Genomic DNA, 27,527 nt, shown 5'->3' on the forward strand with positions numbered 1-27,527 from the left:
TTTCATAATGATGACCTTTTTAATTCTCATCACAATCCTGTGTACAGTTACCACTGTGAAAATAATTTATTGTATATAGTAAACAGCTACAAATAATGCAGAATATGTATTTCTAGTTGAGATGTTTGAAATGTTCAAATTTCAACAAAACCGGAAATAATGCAAGATGTGAATTTTTTTTAACCATTTATCTTAATATGATTGCCCAAACTTTTCTGAGGAGAAACCAGACCATAAAGCCTCATATAATTGATGAATGAAGTGGGTAACATGAAAGAGAAGAGTAATGGTTATTTTCTTATTTCTCTTCAATTATTTCAGTCCTGTAGCTGCCCTACAATATTCAATTTAAAGAGTGATGTATCAGATTTGTGCCATGCAGTTGGGATAATGTAAATTACCCTATTCTAGTCAAGGGATTGGCAGACTCTTACATGTTGCACCAAAATGACTGACAGCTTGTCTGTGGAACATCACAAACAGTCTCCAATCAATGGGAAACTTGAGGTCCACGTTCTGCTCATGAGACAGACATTGAAATTGTCATGTGCAGATGGAATGAATTGGGGAGAAAAGTGGGATAAGGCCACAAATTTTGTCTGGCTTTACAAATGGGCAGAATCTGACATTCTAGAGCTTTGTTTTTGCATACTTGGAAGTGTCAAGCTCGGCAGGTCCAAAACTATGTTTCCCTTCAACACCATTATGCAATCCCAAGGGATTTCAGTTACATACAAAACCATGAATAACTGTAGCACAGAATAGCTCCACAATGCATGCAACATCCTCACTTGTATTCAACATACACTTAAAACCAGTTGCCTCCTTTCACACCAGGTTAGAATAAGGTAAGGCTGTATGAACCAGAACAGCTTTGTTGTTATAACTGAACAAACAGCTCAGTCAGACTGGGATACTGAGTCTGTCTTTGCATCGAGATGTGATATGCCATCTGCCTCATTTCATGTCTCTAGAGAAGTGCCACATAGTGCCAGATGCCTGGCCTGCTACAAGGCCTGTGGCTATTACAAACATGGAGTGACCTTTCAGAAAAGCATTCAGGAACTTTAAATGACAGATAAGATTTCAACCCATGTACTGTTTTCTCCTGTGCACTAGGTTCTATACTACTTCTACACAAGGGTTTTTTTTCATGCTCGTTTGGAAACTGCTTCGCTCAGGAGTTGTACGTATTTATTGAATTTACTTTTCCCTTTGTATGCAATTCAATTATTTCATTTTATAAATATAGTAACATAGCAAGTTTTTCAAACAAATGATTTGCAGATATATTATGTTCCCAGAACTACCAACAGTAATACCGCTTTTTTAACGGTATGTGAAGGAACTTCACAGAGCCTATTGAAATAAAGGTGGCACATGAACAGACTACATGAGATAGCCATTATGCAGGTAATTTGTAAAAATAGAATTTAACTCGAAAGAGGGCGGATAGTTTGGTGAGGAACTATTAATCAGACTATCAAAACAAACGAAATATAATCTAGAATAAAATTATAAATTATGCAATTAAGATCCATCTATCTCAGTTGTAATAAAAATGTAAGTTCCATGCAGATTTTAGAAGAGACAGACACAATATGGTCTCAGGTGACTGATGTGTCCACATTTCCTAATTTACATGGAAATGTATGTCTGTATAACTAAAGCATTTGCTCAGTTTTATAAGCATAGGTATTAAGTGTCAAGATGCAGTCAATTTTTAAAAAAAACTATCTTCAGCTTTTTTACATTGAAAGAAATTCCTCATTTTCACACAGATTAGTTCTTGAAAGTAGCTGGTACACAGCAGTAAGGTCAAAGAAGGATCTGTGAATCAAAGATCCAGTGTCAGGTATTATTACCCTTAGGGACATGTTGAACTGTTCTGGTGTATTCTGTCTTCCCCCAACTCCATACCTTGTCTGTACTAAATAAACTTGCACAGGAAGTTGGTTTTTGTTGCTATTCATTCTTTTAGTAGAATACTACTGCTGTTTGGGGCTTTACATTTTTCCTGACCACTGAGTAACACTATGAAGAATTAAACTTAAGAAGAACCAGTTCTTACTGAACCTACGAGATTTTTTACTCAACATGGCTGAGATAACCTTTGTTTGTTTGCTTATAAGCTGCCAATAAAAGTAACATGATAAAGTTTGTCAGATAATCTTTCAGTTTGGTTCCTTGTACATTTGCCAGATGTGTAATTTATTGAGTTTGTTGCTTCCTCAAAGAGCTTCAGAAGAAGCTGAAAGAATTTTCAATGACAGATCAAAGACGCAACTTTTACGGATTCTTTCAGGGAGTCACCTTACACAGTCTACAGAACCACTTTTCTTAAAATCTGGAATTATGATTAAACTGTGCTGTAGTTAAAACCACAGTAAGCTGGATAGTCTAATTGTTGTTACTTTTTTTAAAAAAACCAAAACATTAGAATGTATGTAATTTTACTGAGATTGAAGATACTTTATTCTTTTCAGACAGTTCATCTTATATTACAAAAATCCTTAGAGGTCATCTCGAACTCCAAAACCTGGTCCTTTGGGTGGTTCAGTCAGAGAAGTAAGGCCACCAGCTGGCTCACAAGAAAAACGTCCACTCCTGAAAAATGAAAGCAGTTTTATCCATTGCTGTATTGATAAAACCTCAGATTCTGCTTAATCATTGGATAGAAGACAGTACCAATCTGACTTAAGGCTGAAGCCACTGGTTTTTGTTCTTCCCATTCAACCTTCAAAAAAAGTGTGATGGAGCTGTTAAAGTGAAAGGATTCCAAATTCAAGTAGTGACAAGTAATTTCATAACTGAAAAGCAAGCTAGGAGTACTTGTTTTCTTTTATATTCATTTATAGGTTGGCCAGGCAGCATCAAATTTCATCAATCATAGTTTTTTACAGATGCTTCCCTGTGTTTTTTTGAAAGTATAACCATTTTAAGATTATTGTTCTTGTATTCAAAACATCTTTATAGAAACAATAGGAATAGGTAACACCCAAATCAAATTAATTTCCCCATTGACACAAGCTTAGGCGGGCTAACAAAGAACAGTGGGAAATAACAGGTAAGAAAAGTTCAGCAATAACAACCCTCTCACAAACTTACAATCTCTGGTTTTTGTCAGAAATCAGAAAAAACACAACCAACAAACCAACCAACCAACAGGAACTTGTTGGTTTAAATGATCTAGACAAAAATTCCAACAGGTGACGTCATTCACCTATTAAGTACTAAGACAAATCAGAATTCATGTTTTCACATTTCATGCTCCTCTGGTCAGTCATTAAGAACATGCAAATTCTCAGTTCTTTCCAGTTTGTTTTGGCTTTGAATGCATGCACTTCTGTTCAGTAAATTAATTAATGCTTTTTAGTGGTAGGCTGTGAACTCAAATCACTGGAAAAGTAATTTAGTTTCTCAAAAGCAGCATCGTTCGTGTAGGTGACCAATATAATATATATAGTTTATAAATACAGGGTATTACATACTATATTATAAATATAGCATACCTTGGGCCTGGTTTGGGAACTTTTCCCGCCTTAAGCTCATCAATTATGTCTTCAATGTCTTTGGGTGTCAAATCTTCCTGTAAAAGAAAAATTAAATCATTGACAAAACTGAAAGAGTTATCAGTTACGCTAACTGCAGCACTTCAAATTTATCAAATCAGTGACTCTTCAGTGTGACCCTATCACTGGTAACTTTGATCCTATCCATTAACACACATACTGGCTTAAAGAATGAGGAAAATTGAAAAGTCTACTGTCATTTTAATGTTGAGATTTTTGTTTCATGTGTAGTTGCAGAAATTATGTTAAAACAAACAATGTTGATGCAGGCCATGTACAAGGATGTGTTTTCAGCTTCCTGGTATTAGGGAGCTGGATCTCTGCCCACCCACTACACACATGCCATGACACATACTGCAGAATGGTGTCGGCTGCAACAAAAAAATTTTGGGTACAGTTCAAGGCAGCACTTCTTAAATTAGTCCATACTTTCCAACAGACTGCTTTAAAGTGCTTTCAAAAGCTTATCAAATACCTATTAAAAATTCCAGATTTATGGGCAGACCACAATCACAAAAATGCATCACTCTTCTTGTATAATCAAGACAGTAAGTGAAGTGAAAAATACACTGATACACCTGATACAAATGAAGTGTTCTAGGAAGAGGCCAAGAAACTAAGAGATGGTGTAAATAATAAGTTGTCCCTGCTGACAGGAATTAGAAAACTGACCACAACTTCAGAATTTGGAACAGATGGAAAACACAGGTAAGCCAGCAAAGAAGCTTAGTATTTTAAGAGGGAATATAGTACTTACATAGTAATTGTCATTTATTTGTACCATTGGTGCATTTACACAAGCACCTAAACATTCCACTTCTATCAGTGTGAAGAGCTTATCAGGTGTTGTTTCCCCAACTTTAATACCTAAACCAATAAATTAATTAGGCTCAGTAATGGTTATGAACAAGAGTAATAAAGCATGACTCTTAAGTACCCCAAGGACACTGTATTTTGGCCTTAAAAGCATTTGCAAAGTTAAACCCCCTTAAATGAGTCCAAAATGTTTCCATTAAACAGAAGGTTCTAATAAACCATTAAGTCAATTTTTGGATACATTTTTGAGACTTTGTTTACAGGTATGATTCATTAAAAAATAACCACGAAATGACAATCCTAAGCAACACAACAGATCTACTCAAGAACACTTTTAGTAATCAACACAATTAAATGGAAAAATAGGGAAACATAGCTTTCATGTGCTGATAGAAAAGCCATTAATATACAGGGTTGAGTATTCTGAAATTAACTAAGATCCAAGCATTGTTAGCTACAAATTCATAAACAACTTCCAAGTTTATACACAAAGGATGATTTACTGAACTGTATACATAGCATCCATGGCATGTAACTGCTCTACTGCTAGATACAGACCTTCCCCAGAGGCAGATTAGTCCAAGTAACATCTCAGAGTCTGACCTCTACAAAATACTCCATGGAAGGCAGAATGCTGAAAAGCAGTCTTCCTCCATTTATTAGCAGGAAGGGGTGGGAAGTAATGAAAGTTGTAAGGCCTGTCTCGGTAAAAACTACAGAATCATCCTTACTGTTTTATTTCTCAAGCTGAGAGTTTCAGTTGAAATTAAGTTATCTTTGCAGTAACAAGACCTTGCATCTAAATATGCCTTTTTCAGACAACAGAATATAAGAAATGACAGATAATAGGCAGCTGTTCTGCAGCTCTTACCACTGGTTCTTAGAAAAAGTTAACACAGCTTTTCATAGAAGGGGAAGAGTTGTTAGTTGCTGATCTTACCCTCTCTTCTCCCCATAACCACCCAAAAAGGAGGAAAAAAACCCCAACTCACACACAAAACCCTGAGTGTTACATCCCATGAACCATTCTCAATTGACTCTTCCATTGAGAATTCATAAATGATGTTAACATCATGTTATCCAGAGGGACCTTGACAGGCTAAAGAGGTGGGCCCATGTGAACCTTACGAAGTCGAACAAGGCTAGTTTCTTCCACCATATGAAGAATTTTACTTCAGTATCATTAAACAAAGGTAAAAAGAAAATACAAAAAGTATATTACAAATTTGTGTCATACCAAGTTTCTTCTTAATGGCTTCTAAAATGCTGTCAGAGTCTCGCAGCATGCACGGCGTGGTGGTACAGACCTGAATGTGGTATTTCCCAACAGGTTTGCGATTGTACATGGTGTAGAAGGTTGCTACTTCATAGACTCTCATGGGAGGCATTTCTAAAACTTCAGCAACCTGTGACAAGGACAAAACATGCTATATTGAGTTCTCAGAGGGCAGCAGTAAAGGCATTTAGCAAACCATTTCAGTAAAGTCACCTGTCCTATTTGCAGTGACAGATAAATAAGAGGGTGGGGGTGGGTATCAAAGCACAAACATATTCCAAGTGCCAAGACCGGACACCTGAGTTACTCTGACTGGCGTCACCCTGCTCGAGCACAAACTCCACTAATGGATCAGCATGGCGAGGAGCGAGTCAGCTCCCCTGCAGCATCTACTGGCAGACACAAGGGGATGCGAGGAGTCAGCTGGGTTTGGGCTTTCCTCCTCAGCTCCAGCTCACACTGCACTTGGGCTGCGTGAATGAACAAACCCGTATGAGCCTGCCCACACTAATCCATGTAAGCCTTTTGGTAAGGAATACTTGTAAGGTGGTACTATGCTCATCTAATTCATATAGAGCAGGTCTCCCTCAGGTTCTGTGACGCACCAGGGCTACATCTGCGGATTCCTGTCACGGCTAGTAAGTAGGGAGTGAAGCATGATCTGCAAGGAGCCAGCTCTGGTGCAAGTATCCCTGACCTCATTAACCTGGAACCTTGGCAAACTGCTCACGTTGAGAACTGGCTCTGGTTTCAATAGTGTAACTGTTTTATGTTCCAGTTTCTATAGCAGGCAAATAACAAATCATGGAAAATATTTGTTCACTTAAAAGCCTTAAGATCATTTTAAACATAATATTAACATGAAACTTAAATAAACAAAAATACACTGAAAGCATTAAAGGAGCTTTGTGGCTTTATGTTATGCTGTACAAACTAGGAGACCTAAGTTGCCTTCTTTAAATGCTCATTTAACTCCTTCAGTAATTTCTCTAACGCTCCCATTCCTCACCTTTAGTTGAATTTAAAACTACAGACTTTAAAATTGATGATATGCCAGATTGTAACACAAAGTACAACAGATTTATTCATATGAATACAAACCAGATTTTTTTATTTCTTGGTATTTGGTTACTGTCCTGCAGCCTCTCACTTTGAAGCAGTGTGGTTGTTTGCCTGCTTATTTTGTAACAATTTTAATAATTAACCTGACAAGTCTTCAGGTGTTGGCTGTGAGGTGTTACCCAACACTCCTGACATCACTACACTAACACTGCTCTGCAGAGTCCTTACAGGCCTAGAGATTAAGTATAATCCAGGCATTATGTGATGTGACATTAATCTAGAAGGAAGAAAACTCCACTGACATTACCTTCTTTTTTTTATTTTCCCAAATTCAGCAGTAAACAAAATCAAGTTTCTGTTCCTAATTTTAGAATCATTCTGGGAGAAGAGCCTATCTGAACAGGTTTTATTTAATTTTTGTGTTGTTCTGTCTGTAGTTTCAAGCAATGGGCTAGTATTATGTAAACAGAGCCCCGAGTTTTCTGCATTAGTTTTCCCTTTAATTTTTAAAAATGTAGTCTCATAGGGAATTCTCACAATACAGTGCCACATGTAAATTCCCACGTTAGTAAGCTTTGATTAATTAATGCTAATACTCTAGTAAGATATTGAAAGAAAACAGTAAAATTATGCTTGAAGGATAATTAAGTTCTAAATACCTTGTTCATAGCTGATATGGGCAGCCATCCATGCTGTCTTTGGGCCAAATCCAGTACTGCCATGACAGCTGCAGACTTGTGTCCCTCTGGGTAGTTGTTTATGATCGCTTCTATTCGCTTTTTAAAGGGAAAGAAGGAAAACAAATCAGTACTCATCTAAAGACAAAGTCTGTGTATTGAAAATTTTTTTTTGTCTGCATACCTTTAGGTTTTCAGGTGTGAACTCAAATGGAGTATCTGGATTGTTTTCAGGACTATCTCTATGCTTCAGGAAAAGAAGAAGAAAAATGTGTAAAAATTGGTTGTTGGGAAATTATTCAGGACACATTTACTGTTGTAAAATACCTCTCAATAGACAGTTACAACTGAGCTGCTGGAATAAAAGCGATACATTCCAGATAAAAATTTCATAGTACTAAAGTGATTAAATATATTTGGGAAAGCTATCAAAAATATTGATAATTATTTCATTACTCTTAAAAATCATTACCTATTCCTGTTACTTTCTATTAAAAAAGGCTTTATGGAGAAATACATGAAATTATATACTGGGAAAATGTATGGTGTTGTTATCTAAATACATATTTTTAACACTGTTAATACAGTTTGACAGTTATGTTCAAATGTACAATAGGGAGAGTAAAACCACTCTGGTTAATACCTTAATAAACAAGAGACTGAAACAACAGTCCATTTTGCCTTTTACCATGAAACATTGATTTTAAAAAAACTTCAGAATTCATCAAGAAGTTTGCTATAGAATTAAAACATTTGCACATTCAAACACGTTCTTGATCTATTTTAACGTATTATTTTGATTTGTAATGGATTTCAACATTTTCATTTTATATACAAATCTGAATCAAAATGGAAGAAGCAGAATTTTGAATTAGTATTTCCAAAATAAAGTATTCTAACAACTTATTTTTAAGGTGGTCTTCTAGGGAAACATCAAATTTAAATTAGTTCTTCTATCTTCAGAAAATACAAATTTGGAGGTCTTGAAAAAAGTAACATTTTCCTATAATAAAATCTTAGTTCTGATGAAAATACTTTTCCACCAGAAAATGTTTCTGCACAAAGTTTTTAGCTGTCTCTAAGCAGCTCATTTTGGTTTCCTTTAAATACCTATAATTAAGTTTAATTCCCAACTTTATATAGTTTTCAAATTGAGAAAGTTTCAAATTAAATGGAAAGTTTGTGAGAAAGTACAAGCTATATTTGAGGCTTGATGTTAAAAGTAATCCATAACTAGCTAACAATAAAAGCTTTAAAAGTGTATTTAGAACAAAGCAGCCTCCTCCACTGAGTTTGACTTTGATCATTTCCTGCCTTAACTGAGGGTGATTTTGCAGTTACCACACTACACTCTTCTTACTAAGTAGCAAAGGATTTCATGAAAAACCTTAACATTGCAAGACACTTGCATACTGAATTGTGTTATCATCAGCGAAGAACTTAGAACACGTGTGGTCCATAGCTATTCTTGGATTTAGACATTTTAATATGGAAATATTGCAAGGGCAAATACTTCAATTACATCTGTTGGTCTGTCCAGGGATTACCTTTGCTTATCCCATCTATATCCCAAAGCAGATAATATGACTGCCACCATCAATTTGAAAGCATTATGCCCTCACCACAGTTTCAAGGCCAATATAAAACTACAGGTGATAAATGCTTCTCCACCAAGGACGACTCTCCTATAAGAACAGGAATTACAGAAAGATGACTGATTCCCTTTTAACATGCTAATATTTTATTAAGTGTTAATATCTTGCTAATTGTGTGATTTACAAAATAACATAAAAGGGCTTTTAGGAACACAATTCCCATTATTTTAGACTGACCCTTCCAGATAAAGGATTTGATGACTCATATGTAGTCTTGGTTTTCTACCAATTTTAATGAAAGCTCTCAAAAAGAGGCTGATGGAGGAAAAACTGATTGGAAATACTGTACAACTTTTATTATTTTTTTCCCTACAGACCTTTACATGTCTTAGCTCCACAGATCAATTCCACAATTCATGATAAGTATTTCCATAACTTAGCTTTTCCTTCTCAAGTCTGCATGCCTATTTTGCTATTATTTTGTCTTCTGTAGCTACTTGACAGTTAACAATTGTCCTTCATCTCAATTTCTTTTGCAAATAAATGTATTTGATTTATTCATATCTCCCTCTTTTTCTAGAGCAGCAGTTCTTTTCAATGTATCATCTCCCAGCTGATATCCTTAAATGCCCTACATGTGAAGAGGGATAATAAAGACTTTATATTGGAAGATATAGATGCAGCTGTAGCAAGGTTTCACAATATGTTGTAAAGGCTACAGCAGAGGTGAGCAATAAATAAGATTGTGCCACCTTTTATATTTTCCATTTTCCTGAAATGGCTTCATCTAATTCTGTGCCATGGAGAGTTTGATAGTTTTCATCAAGAGCTTACACAGTTCTAGGACTCCTGAGCAGTTAGGAATTTATCATTTGTTCCCTAGTCTTACATTTGTCTGACAATGTGCCACTTATCTGAGACTTGCATGCACTGACATGCTCCTAAATGACACAGCTGCATTTCCATGGTTTCTCAGGATACAGATTCTGGAGAGCAAGATCAGAAATAAGGACACAGTATTGGAAAGAGTACTATGTTAGATCACAGAGCGGTTGAAGCTGGAAGGGACCTCTGGAAGTCATCTGGGTCAAACACCCCTGTTCAAGCAGGGACTCCCAGAGCTGCTTGCCCAGGACTGTGTCCAGATGGCTTCTTCTGAATATATCCAATAATGGAGACTCCACAATCTCTTTGGGCAACCTGTGCCAGTGCTCTGTCACCCTCACAGTGAAAAAGTGTTTCCTGATGTTCTCTGAGGCCATTGCCTCTGGTCCTGTCACTGGGCACCACTGAAATGAGCCTGGCTCTGTTCTCTTTGCACCCTCCCCTCAGGTATTTGTAGACATTGATAAGATCCAAGCCTTCTCTTCTCTAACAGTCCCATTCTTTTCTCATATGCTCATGAAAAGAAACTAATACATTAAGACTTCCTCCATACACAAACTAAGACAATTAAGTCTTTACCAACTACAGAAATTTGTTGAAAAGGAAGGTCGAACACTATCCATGCATTTTTCCAAGTCTCTTCTCATGCTCCTCAATTTCCCAAAGTCTTACCTGAAGTTTTCATTCTGTTCATACATTGACTGTATCACATTTCTACTGCAGAAGAGAGCCTATTTAAGTGGGAACACCTTCACTGCAAAGGCTACCCAAGCCTTTGTGCACTCCCATGGAAGGCACTCCCAGATGCCAGTGCACTCTCATGGAAGGCACTAAGGCTACTGAATGGTCACCTCACATTCTTTTTGCTATACCAGCCTGGGCCATTTTATTATTTCTTTTTTCCCAGTGATATAATCATCTATCTTTCTTGACACAGAAAATTATTAAAGGGCACTCAAGAATTAAAACAGAATAATTAGAATAATTTAGTTTCCATGTATACTGCAAAGAAGTTGACCTGAAACTTGACCTATGCCCTATGGTAAACACCAGTCCAAAGCACCATAAACCAAAATGAGAGAATTGGGTGGTCTGCAGGGGAGATATTTAGGGCAAGAACCTGCTCAGAATCCGTATCAAATCAGCACTGAAAAAAAAAGTATTACTCCTCCTCTAAAGGGAAAGTACCCTACATTCACTACTCCAACAGAACTCAAGACATAAACCCCTCTTACTTTAAGAATGGTGGAAATGGGCTCAAACCCAAGTATTTCACTGACCAACTTCACTAAAACAGTAACTAAAACATGAATACAGCAATTCTTTAACCTTTTGTGCTGAACCCCCTGTGCAGCCCTACGACAAAGCCCCCATCAGGGCTGTTGATGTGTTAAGGAAACTCGGTCCATGTATTGAAAACAACAAACTAAAAGAGCTACGTTTTAGCTGTTAAGAAGGCTAAAACCAGGTGAAAGTCAAGTATAGAGAAACCATGTTTCAATGAAGAAAGGTAATCATAATAAATGTCTCTGGAATCGGGCCTTCTCTAGTCATGAGAAATTACAGATTTGGAGCATTGCTCTTACATTCCTACAGGCAAGCAATCTATCTGATTTTGTAGTTGGCATCCTCTCACTGGAAGTGCGATGTAGGTGCCTGTGCTGGCACCTGGTTGAATTTAATGGCTGGGAGAAAGGCTCTTTCTGGGTATTTCAGAATACAAAGGCATTTCAGTAGAAGGTCTCTTACCTCTGTGTGTTTCTGCTAACATGTAACATGTTTGCAAAGGGAAGCATAGGCATGCGAATAGAAATGCCTTTTAATACTGGATTTTATGACAACTAGTCCCTTGCTAGCCTGTCCCCTGCTGTTACAGCACAAATACACTGCATGCATTTCCCTTGCTCACATACAGATTTTATACATGAAAAGTGCAAGAAGAAGCAGCAGTAAGCTTTGTAAAACAAACCCAAGACTTTAGTGTGTAAACTGACATAAAAAGAGGACCATCACAACAGGTTAGAGTTACTGTGTGGTAAGTCCATTATTCCTCCACAAGCAGTTTTTAAACAAACTTTTGACACTTCCTCTGCTTGTAATATTAAAAAAAAAAGACTTTAAAAATTTTTTATTCCTCTAGAGAAATCCAGGGGAAGTCCCATTTGCTGATTGTATATGAACATCTGGTGTTGATTAAAATAATGCCTTCATCTCAAACCAGCAGCACAGGTTTCCCCTGAAATTTGCCACTTTAAGTAACATCTGAAATTTAGTTAGGGCAAACAATTACACACACATACAGTGACATCCAACTGTCTTCTTCCCATTACCTTTACTTCAGGGAAGAACAAATATTACCCTGTTAAAAAACAACTGAGAAAAAAAAAAAACAAGAAAAAACCAACCCCCCACAGAACCAAGTTCCTGTGCTCCTCTAGCAAAAATTCTGCTGCGGGATAATTGTCATCAATAATGCTACTAAATAAACATCTACAAAACACTCAACTTTTCTACTTCCCTTTCTCTGTTATCAGGCTCCTCCCTGCAGCAAATAATTGACAAAATTACATAAATCTTGAAAAATGCCTGGAGAACCTACAAAGCTATCTAGCTTTATTTTTCAGACATCAACAATCATTAGGGTGCCAAAGACACCTTTTGCCTGTCTTCACCAACCTCCAACTACACTTGAAGTTTCCTAAATTGCCAGACTACACCATTTCCTCTATTCCTTGAACACCAGCTCTCACCCTGTAAATCACCAATTCCTGCTCAGATTTCTGGAAAAGTATTCAAAGCATATACCGTGATCTGATTAACTTCATTTTATGATTAAAGCTGTAGAGACAGCTGCAGAAAGGCAAGGACAACAACAACGTGTCCAAAAATCCTGAGCACCTGTTTTCAACAGTGGTCAACTCTCTCGTCAAGGGCTGATTTTTACCAAGGGTTGGGAAAATGCCAAATTATTCAGCTGTTAAACTGCAGACCAGCTAAAGCTCTGTATGGAGCAGAATGGGACAAAATACACACTCTCTTGAGATGCTTCAGGTTGTCTTCAGAGACAGACAGACAACACAGCTGCTTCACACACTTAAATTCAAGGGCTTTTTACTTTCTGCAATCACTGCTACTGTTTATACCTTTCATGACAGTGCCTAATGGCCTCAATTATAAGTCACTGTACGACATGCTGTATCACACAGAACATGAACAAGAACTGTACTTTCCAACTCCTGTAAACACAGCTAGAACCTGAGCCCAAGGGTAATTCTGCAGCAAATTTCAGAAATCAAGAAACTGCACCTGCAAAAAGTTTAACGAGATTCAATTACAAACTTAACTAAAATAAATAAAGGAAACAAGAACTGGTTTATAATGAAATAAAGTTTAAGCAAAGTCTCATCTAAAATCACATAAAAATTACTGAGAATTTTGACTATAGAAGGCAACAAACACAAGGGCCAAAAACTAAAATAAAACCTTTTGATACTCCATTACAATTCTAGTAAAAGGCTCTACTGAAAAAAAACCTCTTCTTTGTAAATGCCAGTGGGTTTGTATAGCAAAATTCTGCCCATCAGAAGCTTTTAGGCAGATTTGACTCTTTGAAAAAGAGTCAAACTCTTCTGACCTATCCTCCTTACAGTAAAGCAGATTACTTACCACAAATAAGGCTCCACTGGCATTCCGCTCTGCCGTTCCATGCAAGTATCGGATCTGCCTTACCTGCACGCAAAATATAGTGCTAATAATTCACATACTGCTGGTGGCTGCTTTCAGAACCAGTCTGATTTCCATTCTAACTGTAAACCACTAATTCTACTGCCAGCACTAATAATTTAAAATAAGTCAAGAAGAGACTGTGAAGGGCTCTTTAGGAGAGCAAATCTCTTGACTCCCACCTTGACCAGTCCAAACAATGTAGAAACTAAAGGATTTAACTCTGCTACTGCTTAATTTAAGTGCCTTGAACACAAATTCTCATCCAACATTTGATGAAGAATTTCCCAATTTGTGACTTTATATCCTATATGCTTTAAAGTTTGCAGAAACCACCATTACTACTGAAGTTCTTCTCCAGTAAGCACTTACATGCTTCTTCAGCTTTTATCAAACCAAACACTGAGAACTGGCATAAGAGGACAAATGTAAACCCAAACTTGAAGTGTCAACAGAACACAAACCCATACACAAGTTCTGTTTAATGATTCTCTGTACTCTCTCACATGCCAGAACAGATCAAGATTTCGAGATTCTGGCCGGTATTACTAAGACTTGATAATTTTACCGTAAGTATTAATTCTATTAAAATTAATTTTATATTAAATTACGTTTATTTTTATACGTAATTCTTGAGCAATTTCGAGATTTCTTAAAGCAGAACCACAGAATGGTTTGGGTTGGAAGGGACCTTAAAGATCATCTCGTTCCAACCCCCTGCCATGGGCGGGGACACCTTGCACTAGACCAGGCTGCTCAGAGACCCATGCAACCTGGCCCTGAACGCTCCCAGGGATGGCACAGGTCATATGACAGGGAAAGGCTGCAGCCATCCTGTGACACTACAGGTGCGACTGCGTGATCTGCTGCTAGAAAGGCTGAGCTGGTCAGGCTGTCTTTGCAGAGGAGCCGGGACTGTGGGTCCGTGGTGCACAGGTTTGGATTCCTGGCACCTCCCTTCCCCCAGGCCCCCTTCCCCGCGCCCCGCCGCGGCCTCCCCGCTCTCCCGCGGCCTCTCCGGTTCCCGGCCGGCGGGGGCAGGGAGCCCTTACCGAGCGTGCGGCCGCGGCGCGCAGGGCAGCGCACAGGAGCATGGCGGCGGCGGCGGCGGGAGCGCCGATCCCCGCTCCTGCTGCTTTTCCTTCTCCCGATCCCTCTCCTTGAGGCCTGGGCTCGCCCTCCTCCGCGCAGCGCCAAGGAGACCCGCAGCGCGCATGCGCGGGGCGTGCCCGCTGTGGGAGCGGCGGCTCCGTGCCGCGGGTGCGGGGCTCCCGGCCGGGGCGGCCCCGGGCCGCAGGGGAGCCCGGCCTCAGCGTCTGCGTCCTGGGGAATTTTAGCCTTTCGTGCCACGCACCAGCGCGGAAAAACCAGATTCCTTCGGAAACAAGTGCTTGTAACAGCGGAAAATTACGGGAAACCAGTGAGGTTTCTTTTCAGCCCTGTGTTTTCTGCCTTCCTACCCAGTTGTTGTTTGGGGTTTTAATGTTTGAAGTGCTTGCACCTATGTCTTGTCCTCCTCCAAGAAAAACAATAAACATTGTCATTTTGGCCTCTGATAAACATTCTCGTATGACACCGTAATCCAGTTAATACAGTACAAACACTGGAATTGAAGATCATAGAATCACGGAATGGTTTGGCTTGGAAGGGAACTTTTAACATCATCTGGTTCCAAGCCCTGCCATGGGCACCTCTCACTAGACCAGGCTGCTCAGAGCCCCATCCAGCCTGGCTGGAATGCTGCCGGGAATGGGGCATCCACAATTTATCTGGGCTAGATGTGAGTAAAGGGCTCTTCCTTAGATGCTGCTGGTTGTTAGGAAATGGCTCACAGGTCTATCCTTGTGTAGAGCCTTGATCATTCAGCTTTTGTGATAAGGAGTGCAAATGTACTTTTTTCACTGTAAAATAAATCGACATTTTTCAAATAGCAGCTAAGAATGAAATCTTTTATTGCAATGAGTACTCAGATTGGCAAAGCATCACCTGATGTTCCAACATCTCTTACCATATCCTCCTTCTTTCTGAGGAGGAATCTCCCCTGCACTCCCCACCCTTTCATCTACCCTGGCTCTCAGTGGGGCAGCCTTATTAATTTAATGAATTTCACAGTGAAAATCTATCCATATATATTTTACTTTTACAAGGACTCTGATGATTTGCTAGCTGACACTGTGAGTAACAAGTACTTTTAGTTAATACATGGTGGGACAAAAATTCAGCTTTCCTTACAGTGTTTTCCTATATCCAAAACATTAACTTATTTTTTCATCTGCTTACTTATGTTGAGAGACCCTCTTTTATTTTGTATTAACATTCAAAAAGGCAGGATTAACTACACTACAGGAAACTGAATTTCATTAAAAAGACTTCATTATTATGTTATGAATTTGTACTGATGAAATGATCCATCAGAGCACTCATTGGGACAAAAGGCCAGGTTAGAGAGAACCACCGTGGCCATGCCTATGTAGGTGCACCTGGAAAAGAAAGGTTTCCTGTAAAGAAACCTGTGTATATGGGGAGACAAGTGCATGGTACATCTCAACAGATAGCTCTAGAGAAAACCCAAAACATGAAGCATTGCACATATTAGAACATTTTAGGGTACTTATTACTCTTTCAGGTAATTGTATGTATACCTACAGGGATACGTATATATGTGCACAGATGTACTTGGCAGTTGTTTTTGTAGTTAATGTCCTTTTAGCAGAATACTTTTCATTTGCACTGAGGATCAGGCAGGATGTGGTACTAGCTCTCTGGTTAGATTACTGCCCTTTACATTTGGGTTCACTGTAGTCAGTGGTTGTCTTCCTGCTCCTTATTCTTAATTTCCTCAATGCTGAGATACTATCAGCATTTGTAGTTTAAGCACCACTACCAGATATTTTCATTGACTTGTTTTCATTAACTCTTCACTTGCTCATTTCTCTACTTGTATGCTTCCTTGAGATTAATTCTTAAAACACTTAAAGCAGAGCAAGTATAATGGTGCAGCAATGTTCAAGCACAAAGTCCATTGGTAAGCTAAATTTTTATATCCTGATGAGAATCTGCCCTAGGCGTATAGTCTAAGAATAGCAGAGGCCATGTATGATTAGATTCGGGGACTGCTCTTGTGCAGATAAATTAATAAACATTCATTTTTAGATCATAAAATGTATAATCACAGTAACTGATTAATCATATGTTAGCCCAATATCTGTTTTTCAGTTGCACTTCATAAATGTGTTACTAGACAAGGAAAAAAAATGGGAATAATTTTGTAGTTTACAATCAGGCTGTTTATGAGATGACAACACTGAGAAACTGGTGTGGCCTTGTATGGGAGTCCAGTATCTGCACTGACCTGCAGGGTAGCCCATTGCTTTTTTGTTTTCTGCCTACTCCATGCACTGAAGTGCCAAAGTCCTGCCCACACAGGACCTTGTGTAGCACCATGAAATGTGTGCATGCATACAGCTGCTCAAACCACCAGTGATACCTAAGAGGTCTTTTATGCACCCCAGGGATTTCAGACAACCCTTCTTCCAGTGTGACCCATCAGGAAGGGAAGCTTAAGGAGAAAAAGACTCCCTGTGTTTACTCCTTTGCCAAGTGTCTGAAAATGCAGTGGATGATATACTTGTTTGGGGAAGGAGTGCAAGTAGAGGTGAGAAATGGCCAGACCACCTATTTCTGAAACCTTGCACCCTGTCCCCAGGAGCCACACAAGCTCCAATTCCATAGGCAAGTAAGGGATATAGAGAATTCTATTATTTTCTGCAAATGTAGGCTAGACAATTATTCTTGAAATCAAATACTTATTTCCTGTGTCACTGGATTTCTTTATTAGTATGCATTATGCCAAATAATGGCTTTCAGGCTTTTGTTTAAATGGAAATAATACTAGGGATGTTTACTGCCTGTTACATTGCTCTCCATTTTGAAATACAAAAATAAACAAATCAGCTTTCATAAATCTTTAATCTGTTAACACATACATTTAATCCATATACATGTACAGGCATTCACTGTATATTTTCTGACATTCAAAAGTAATACTTCCCCCCATAGCAGTACAAGTAATTTTAACTAATCATACTTGAAAACATTAGATTTTTATTATTTTAGAATCATAGAATCATAGCATGGTGTGGGTTGAAGGGACCTTAAAGATCATCTAGTTCTAATCCCCCTTCAATGAACAAGAACACCTTTCACTAGGCCAGGTTGCTCAGAACCCCATCCAACCTGGCCTGGAACTCCTCCAGGGATGGGGCATCCACAAGCACATGCTCTAATATTAAGTGATATAAATAGTATGTAATTTGCAGTGTGGGGACTGTGAATGTTGGCAAGCCATTTGAAGAGATTCTTTTGAAAGCAAGTCATCTGGAGAAAGCCTAAAAATTATCAAATGGTATCACCGTTTTTTTATCCCACTAAAACACCTTCAATCAGCTCTGCTGTCAACTATGTAAAAGAGAAAAAGTAAAGGCTGTTAAGATCTCTCTGGTCTTTCCAAATATTTTTTTATTTTATACATTAGTATGTTCATATTTAACCAGTACAGAGATCTATTTTAGGAAGTGTAAGAACACAGGGGACAAACACAAGAGATCATATTAAATAATTAAGACCATAAACCATTGGAAAACAAAGCATTCTCAGTTGCAATCTTCATGTTGCAACACTGTACAGGAAACCGACCTCTAGACCCAGGAGTGTTTCAGATGAAAAAGTGTTGTTATCCTTTTGAGAGATTAGATTTAATTAATCAAAAAATGATATGTACTAAGAGCAAAATTAGTGTAAAGTATGACCTGAGACCCATTTCTGTAAGCAAAGTAGAGACAAAGCAGGCAATGAAGTGCCTGCTTGTTTAACACACTTGAAAACTGTAAAAGTTAGGATGGGTATTTATTAGCATCACAGGAGGAACTCCTCCAACTGAAGTTGACTGTATGGGTAGTGTAGAGATTGTACATGGAACCACTTCTGCAGAACAATTTTCTTCAGAGAAATAACTACAAGAGGACAGAGACTGAAAAGAAAATGAGAAGGCACATGGAACATGGAATAAAAACAACCCTCAATTATTTTGTTTACTATTTGCCCAAAGGTATTGTACACTTTTATAAGTCCTTTGATTGTATTTGGACTTTCTACAAATGCAGTTGTTTCAATATGCTGCAGCAGTTTAAATTTTGCTTTTATGTGGAAGTACATTTTATAATATGTATGAAAGTGTAAGTGTATGTAAAGTTTAAAAAGAATCCTAGTTTTAAATACTACTCAGATTATTTAGAAATATGTAATAATTTAAATGTGCCCATACAGATAGATATTTGTGCTGGGAATGAAATAATCATAGTATGTAATTAAAATTTTGTTATCTAAAGATGACGATTTCTTTTAGAATGTGATTAGGAATTATTGAATTAATTTTACAGATAGAAAAATGTGAGGAAAATGTGTACTGACCCCCAATTCACCAAAGGAGTCACCAAGAGCTGGAAAAGAACACAAGCCCACCAACCTGGCATCCTATTCCATGGACCATGTTTTTCTCCTAATCTGAGACAAATTCAGTTCATGGTGATCAGGCATTCGTAATCTCTGATTTGCAGCACAGGAAGGGCACTAGGAACAAATTCTTCTCAATGAATAGAGTGATGAGGAGGTAAATAGATTCACACACTTAGCATTAGACACTTAAATACCCAGGCTAGGGACGTGCACTCCTTCTGGAGTTTACTGGCCCTTGTGCTCCATATCTACAGAGCCTGCAGAGCTACTTTCCTAAATTAGTCTCCCAAGTCAGGTAGCAAAAACTGTAAGGAAGAACATCTTCCAAATAATATATACAATTTAATTTTAATTCTTACGTTGCTTCTGTATTCAGGCTAAATATTAATTTTAGCTGAAGAATGTTTTTAGGTGTAAACAAACTGGTGTTAGAGACACTGCTTCTCTCTTCAACGAGGCTGTGACAGGCTGGTGTGACTTCCATTGGCATCTCCTCACTTTCTCATGTTAATAATCTGTGAAGTTCAAACACCATTCAGAAAAGGGATCAGCCTCTTTTTTTGCAGCAGCTTTGAACTTTCTTTATTCAAAAGGGCAACTAGAACTATAATTAGGTACAGCTAGCCATCATTATTTAGCTCATTTATTATTTATATCTTCTTCCCACAGTGCCTGTGAACCTCACATCTTGTGTTGGCAGAGATAGGAGTCTGAATATTGTTTTCACAAGCTCCATATAACACAGTAGTCCCTGTGGCATGGTCCTGGATTTGTAATCTGGGCTTCAGGCTGCTGACCTAATGCAACCAGTGATGTTACAGCCTGTAGCATCCCACACTCAGAATTTACTGAAGCACTCTCTCTCTCCACCTTTCAGGCAAGCAATGAGAGATGAACCTTTCTGTAGGAAGCTACTCCCTGCATGTACTGTAATTCTTGTCTATCCCTTACTGGTGTGTCTCCCCACCTCATGCTGGGTAAATTATTGTTTTGACATTTTGTGAGTTATTGTATTACCAAGTTCTGAAAGTCTTCTGAGAGATGGGAGGAGAGGTAAGTGTAATTTTCAGTGGAGACAAATACAGGGAGACCATAACTGGATGGAGTTTTAGGCAGTTTTCTTCTAAGCTCCTGATGGTCAGTAGCACACTGTCTTTTTACAAAGATCCTGCAAGTCCAGAATGGCGACAGCTTTAGTAACAAGTCGCATTGCTTTGTCATGGTCTTAAAGAACAAGTTTCCTCTTTTCTGCAGTATGCAGATTAATCTTTCTGGGATGCCTTCTTCCCCAAATCCTTCTCTGGGAAGGGCTAGCAGATGGAAAGACAAGAACTTGAGAACAGCCTGGTGGGTATTGAGTGGGTGAGGTTAAAGTCGAATACAGTAGAATTGCCAAAATAGATTTGAAATTTCTGTGGAGCTTCCCCCCCGCTCCCCATTTTAAAGAGAATAAATAAAGGTTTAGACTACAAGTTGTTTTAGAAAGAGGGCAGTGCAGAAAAAGAAAACCAGTGACCTACTTAAAGAGAAATTAAAATGCATTACACCTCTTGGGGTTGAGGCTACAAAAAAACAGTAACAAAAAAATGCAAGACAATGAATGTGTGCATGAAAGGAGACAACATCTTCATTTTGTCCCTAAAGGCAGCAAAATTCTACCAGGAATTAATTTGACTTCTGGTCAAATTATTATTATGCAGTTGTCATTATTATGCAGTTTAAAGGGCTGTTTTTACTTTGCCTAGTAAGACTTTTAGGGCACTGACTTTCTAATTAGTATCTTGTCTAAAAACAAATGCTGCTCATTCTGTCAGATATCCTAGGGCACAGTAAGTTTCTGCCCTCCTTGTCTACTATCCTGTCTATTACAATAATTATGCTGTATTTCAGTAACTTTTTCTTTTGCTCCCGAGTATTACACAGACACCATCCTAGATGACCAGAAGCTGTTTTCATTTGTTCTTTAATCTTTGATCTGTTCACCTTGGATGGTCCTTGCAGGACTTAATGCTTCTGTTGGCATAGCTCTCGCTGTCACCAGGTCAGATCTGCCCTTCCCTTGCATCAAAGTCAATCCTCAGGGAAGGAATCTATTTTGCCTAATGTAAACCAAAACATGCATTCCTACTCACAGCTACCTTCACAGCTGTATGGATAATAATTACAAGCACAGGAATTACGCTTGTCTTACATCCAAAGCCTTGAGAATAATTAAGTGTGTTGGGAACAGACGTGCTGATTGGATACCTTAGTGGATTGTTAGAATCCAGCTGTTCCACACTTCTGATACCTGTGGTGAAACAAATCACTGCCAAGTTGAAAGGAGCATCAGGTGATGCTTGCAAGATGAGAGGCCCCCACAGCTGTGTCCCCCTGCACACTCACACCTCTCTGGGACCCGGCACCAAGCCCGGGTGCCGACAGTGTGACTGCCAGAGCCTGGGCCCGTCCTTCCTCATGAAAGCTGACACAGTGATTCCCACTCACACTGCAGAGCATGAGAAGTGACAGAGGAGATTTCCAGACCCAAAACCACACGTGCCCTTACCCGTCTGCAGCTTGCACCTGCCATGATCGATGGTGAGATTTCAAATTTCCCATTTGTCTTCCTCTTTTGACCACGTTCCTAAGAACTTCATTTCATCCTCTTTTAGTTTCTGTTGCCCACTCATCACACTATCTTTAGCCATCGTCAGCCTTCTAGTCACTCTTCTTTGGGTTGTCTCCTTCACAGATCCAGGCATGATTTAACCCTTCCCCTCTTAAAATAGTGCCCTTGAACTCACCTCCCTTTCCTGTTTATTGTCTTATCATCCTTTCTCTTTGCATCTCTCAGCATACAATGCCTATCTGGGGTTTCATCAAAAAAATCCCCACTTTAATGCAGCTTCTGCCCTTGTGCTTTGCTGACATCTAAGTCTATTATTTATTTCTGTCACTGTCACAGAAGTTTCCCCCATTTTCCCCCATTCTCAGCCGTTCAGAATATTGCTGCGAACACCATTTCCCTAAATTTGGCCACAAAATATGGGGAAGTTCTGACTTTCCTTTATTCTCCAAAGGATTGCTTTTGCTTTCAAGGCAAGCTGCATTTGTAACCTTTTCTTCTAATTAACACCTGTAATTATTTTGATTCAATTGTACAACAGCTATTTTGTGTCAGAAACTGGGTGACATAATGAACTGTGGATTCAGCAAAGACACCAGGTATCATTTTGCATCCTGGACCCTTCCTGACTGAAATCCATGGTCCAATCTGTGCTACACTTGCTAACTGTCAATCACTTCTCAAAGGCAAACAAGGACCTACCTTGGCACTAACTCATCAACACAAATGCCTGTCTCCACTGCAGGTGCAGTCATACAGAGAATGCTCTCTCCATCTTGGATACTGTCCTTGTGCAGTGACAAGAGAACACCTGGTTTGGAATTGCCAGCTAATGTTTGGCATCAATTCAGCCACCTGGGCTGCAGAATGGTGAGCCATGAACAAAACCCAATGCATGGGAGCTCCTGGGCAGGCCCTTGTGCTGGTCTGGTTGAGGTGGGTTCTGTGGAAAATCTCCTATTACAATATGCATTGCCCAATTGTTTCATGTTTTCTCTGTGCTGCCCACTAGGGAAAAATTTCCTATGTATATGAATGTCTAATACAACTTTTGAATTACTGGTTAAAGTTCTTCTTTGCTCTGATGATAACACTTGAGACTGCTGGAACTGATACCAGACACACTGAGGGGTACTGATGTGTTGTTTTCTTGCACTTCCCCATCTGTCCTCTCCTGTTTAATGCTTTGATTTAACTTCCAGGAGACAGCATAGGTTGTAAGAGGGGCTTTATTCAGAGGAACTGTTCCAGTGACCAAACTAGTTCTAACATAAAAAAGCTATATTGGAAATTACTGTAAAGACTTGAGTAGAAGAGTAATGTAAAGGAAAGGAGAATCAAATCCCAGTTTTGGCAGGTTCATTCTTCTCTCTCACAGTTTCTCCTCCATTTGTGGTGTGGATGATTCTAAACTGCCAAATGTAATATTTATTATCTCAAAATCTGCTCAAATCAGTAGATGTTCACTGCTTGGAATGCTGTCTTTCCTATTTTGCACAATCTAACTGTAATTGGTGTTAAGTTATTCTTATTTATTATGGAAATACAAAATGTGTTACTGTGCTCTTAATCTGCATAGACTGAAACCATCTGCTGTGGTTCACAGTTGAAGAACAGGAGATTATAAATTCCCTCTAGTATTTATATCCAGCCCTCATTAAACAAATAATCATTACTCTACCAAGTTGTAAGTCAGAGAAGTGTACAATCATCATCTTAACATTTAAGCACATGAACGACCTTTTCCTTTTTTTTAGAAAACCCAATATTTACATGCACATTTATCTTGTGACTGGTAGGAGAAAGCTTACAGTGGTTCAGGTAGAGGAGGAGTAGAGGCTGTTCTCAGATGAGTCAGTGACTAGCTCCATGCTGAGTAAAAGGTGATTTGACAAAAGAAGGAAAGTCATGCTGTACTCAGTTGCAGGATCACCTGGTTTACCCTCCAGAATGTCAGGAAGCAAGACTCAGCAGGGATAGCTTTGCAGTGAGAAGACCTTTTTGAGAAATATATTACGTTTGCATTGTACGCAAATATGCTACAAGTCTGCTGAGTTAGAGCAGAAACATGAGGAGTCCTGCTTGCCTTGTACCCAGACATATCACATGGAGAGTGTTTGACTGTTTGACTTAGGAAGTGAAATATTGTGTAATAGCTGTTTGCTTGGCATAGTTACACAAAAATAGTAGAGCTGAGATAATCGTATGCAGACGGAAAAGACCTGAATCAGATGGTCAGCATGCAGTCTGCAAAACACCCACCTGGAGAGGCTGGACTGGACCTGCACACAGAAGGGTGTAAAATCTGCCAGGCAGACAGAACAGACTGGCTCTGACCTAGAGAAAGAGGAAGCAAATCTTTGGACCAGACTGATCTTGGTGCACAGGAAAGCTATGTGTAAACACGAGTGATACACAGTGGAGCTTGGGAAAGGGAGAATATGCCCCCTTTAGTTCTGGCTTCCCATGGAGAAGTTGGAGAGCTGTCAAACTCAGCCACCACTGCCTTGGAGGCTAAGAATTGTCAAATGATGTAACCATCAGAAACCACAATGCAGCAGCAGTGTCACAGTATTATTGTAGATCTAAGGCTTCATGTTTAGGTCTGTATGTTTAAACATTGCTTGATTTTTGTTTGCTAACAGGAGGTTTGCCTAAAAGCTGAGCATAAACAGATGCCTTCTTGAATTATTGACTGGCTCATTCTCTCAGAAGTCTTCCATTACTGTGGTCCCCAGGGCTTAGCTGCAAAGTTGGCAAGAAAGAAGCAGATTCTGGTACCCACACCAGTTAATCAGGCTTTGCAGGACCTGAGAAGAATCTCCTGCTGGGGGATGTAATACCACACAGAAGCTGAGGGCAGGAACAGGATATCTGTGAGTCCAGTAGACCAGGTCTCCTGTGCAAGTAGACACTGGAGTGTTTTCAGTCCGTGTATTGAGCACTGAGTATTCTCACTGGTTTTGGATATTCAATGTATGTAGATAGAATTGTATCTTGCACTTTGCTCATGCTCACTCTCTGTCATCCTCTGGCAATCAAAATACTGATTCGGTCTTGGTCTTAAATCCAGCTGAGTTAAACCAGAGGTGAATATGGTCCTGTCTGATTGGTAAGTAGATTTTTCTTCTGTCCTAAATAAAATAGAGGAAGAAATAAGAGCAGCAAGGCTAAATCTATGAACAGATTTGAATCCTTATTTAGCTTTTTTTCCATGATGCAAGTCTTCAGCTCGCTATCTACCCTTATGTTTCCTAGAACATATTTTGGATGATGATGCTGCACTCTTTCTGGAACTGTTTACTCAATGTATTTGTTGTATTTGCGCAACATTTTACAAACAAGATATGTCAATTTTTTTCCTTGTTGACATAATTCAACAGGCTTCACATAGGTTCAGCTGGAAGGAATTTGGTCCAGTTAGTTTTGTTTACAGATTTATTCAAAATTAATTTTAAACTCCAGGTCTGCCCCTAGCTTTCTGGCTGACCTTAGGATGGGAAAATGCCAAGACCCATTTTTCACTTGATAAAAATGACACTTAAGAATAAATGTAAAAACCATCCAGACCTTTATCATTAGATTTAAATTATATTTTCTAGAAAAAAACTTTCAAAAACCAGTCTTTAAACTCTTTTCCAAAGAAAAATTCTCTTTCCCATCCTTTTAAGAGAGCAGGTTTACTCATAATTACCCTGGCCTGACTTCTAGAGGAAGAAATACACTAAGATCTAAGCTGTCAAAAGGAGAAACCACAGAGCTTCTTGATGGGTTTAGTATAGAGTCAGTTCAAAGAGGCTGAACCTTTTGCTGACTTTAAATATACAATATGTATTTTGTAGGATAGAAAAAGTTTTAGAAGAAGGGGATGATACGAGGCAGTGTTGTGACCCTGTGAGTGCCTCAGAGAGATTTAAACAGCCTAAGTTAGCAGGCAGAGCTCCTCAGGCACAGACACCCTCAGAACTGGGTAGGTGTAAAACTATCTTCGCATCTAAAGATCTTGTAAGATGACTCAAGCATGGCACAGAATCTCACCTCAATGCTTTATATCACTGTACTTTCCATATGTCATTATGAAAATAACACTTCTCCCTCAGTCTGGAAAAGCCTGAAACAATGAGCTTTATTTTCACAGCATCTTTATGCCTGGATAAACATTATGCTAGTTTGGTTCTGAAGCTCATAGGCTTTGTAGCTAAGCCTTAGAGATGCTGTAATCACCTGACTTCAGAGAAGACATAAAAACAATTGTGACTCCCTTTATCATATATGATGCAAATAGCATATATAAGTCTCTTTGGTTAGGGCAGCCCTCCCATCTGATTTAAAACTGTCAAACTTCTGCCCTTGTATGTAACACTGCAGCATCATACTTACATCCAGCAATACTCTTTTTGTTCAAAACAAACAGAAATAGATCCCTTTTCAAGCAATGTGTACTTAAACGTGGAACGTATTGCCATGCAGAGTGTCCAAAGGCAACTTTGTATGCATGTTGAGAAACTGGAAATAAAACAAATTCATTATTTATACCCCACCAAATAAACAAAAATGCCACCAAAGGCTACAAAGCACAACCATCACCTCTGCGTGAGTGCCTGAGCTCCAGGCTGCTAGGAACAGCAAGAATTTGCCATAAGTATTTGGTTGCTGCATTAAAATGTGACATACTGCTGGCCACTGCTGGACTGGATGGGTCTTTGGTGTGACCTCCTGCAGCCTGTTCCATGTTCACATACTATGTTTTCTAACATACAAGTGGAAAACAAAGGCCTGTGCTGATACCATGTTTTAGCTGGCAAAATCATAAGCACTAAGTACCAGTGAGGGTTTTCTCAGATTTTCAGTTCACCTCAAACAAGTTCACTTCATAAAAAAAAGTAAGAAACTTTTAGAGAAAGTTTTATTTAAGGTTAGGGTTTGTTAAAAAACTAGGTTTGAGTCCTGAAGAATGCACATAGGCTTGAAAGGTTGGCATTTGTGAGGCTGCACTGTTACGTGCTAGGAGATGCAAAGTTTGCCTTTCTTTGTTTATGGTGAGCACGGTATATTAAACTAGGTTTGTTCAACAGCAGCATCAGAACTTCTTTGTGAAGGTTTGACAGGTTGATTTATTCTGACTTGTTATCACGAAACGAAAGGATGAAGTAAAGGTCAGGCTTTGATATGAGAGATGGACAGTCATGAGCAAAGTGCCGGCTGCTGTTGAGGCAGTGCCTTGTTCTGTCACAGCTGCTGTCTCTACCCTGTGATTCAATTGCACCAAGAGGAGTGCAGTGCTGCACTTGCCAATTGTAAATGCCAAGCGGACGGAAAACATCCAGCTGTGGCTCAGAATACTGCAAGGAGTGGGGCAGCTCTGCCGACAGCACCCGGTAGCCTTGGAGAGGGCGCTGAGCGCGGCGCGGACACGGCGCTCGCTCCACGCCTGGTTATTTAGTGCCACCCAGTGGGCTTGGCGTCCGCTCCCGCTGCCTTAGCCGGGAATGGAGCTGCCTGCAGGATCAAAGCACACTGGGTTGGTAATACAGCATTTTTTCTTTTAGGGTTGGTTTTTTTTTGGGGGGGGGGGTTTGGGTTTTTCCCTTAGCTAAACAAACAACTGATGACTACTTATTTTCATCTGAAATCTATCAAATAGAGTGCCTGGTAGCTGGTGCTGTGCAAAGATTCTGTTTGCATTCTTCTGTGATTTTCTCCAGTGATTTTTATTTTTGGGTCCATCATGGCCTTGTATGCACCCTTTTAAAACTAATTGTAATAAAGTATTTGCACTTTAATCATGGTAGGATGAAG

General features: G+C 39.1%; 1 protein-coding gene and 1 long non-coding RNA gene across 2 annotated transcripts; one reads left to right on the forward strand and one right to left on the reverse strand.

The window, feature by feature from the left end:
* On the reverse strand, positions 1–14,827 carry NDUFV2 (NADH:ubiquinone oxidoreductase core subunit V2). The gene is made up of 8 exons (XM_010396311.4): positions 14,659–14,827; positions 13,550–13,612; positions 7,588–7,650; positions 7,386–7,502; positions 5,626–5,794; positions 4,330–4,439; positions 3,513–3,589; positions 1–2,607 (listed from the first exon to the last, which is right to left on the reverse strand). The coding sequence occupies exons 1-8, from the start codon at positions 14,698–14,700 to the stop codon at positions 2,514–2,516; spliced, it is 735 nt and encodes a 244-aa protein (XP_010394613.1). The 5' UTR covers positions 14,701–14,827; the 3' UTR covers positions 1–2,513.
* A 6,309-nt stretch (positions 14,828–21,136) lies between these two features.
* Positions 21,137–27,266, forward strand: LOC109144195. The gene is made up of 3 exons (XR_002044793.3): positions 21,137–21,700; positions 22,474–22,664; positions 24,374–27,266. It is a non-coding gene; the product is annotated as an uncharacterized LOC109144195 (long non-coding RNA).
* Positions 27,267–27,527: the final 261 nt, after the last annotated feature.

Source organism: Corvus cornix, chromosome 2, assembly GCF_000738735.6.
Source record: "Corvus cornix cornix isolate S_Up_H32 chromosome 2, ASM73873v5, whole genome shotgun sequence".
Classification (NCBI taxonomy): Eukaryota; Metazoa; Chordata; class Aves; order Passeriformes; family Corvidae; genus Corvus; species Corvus cornix.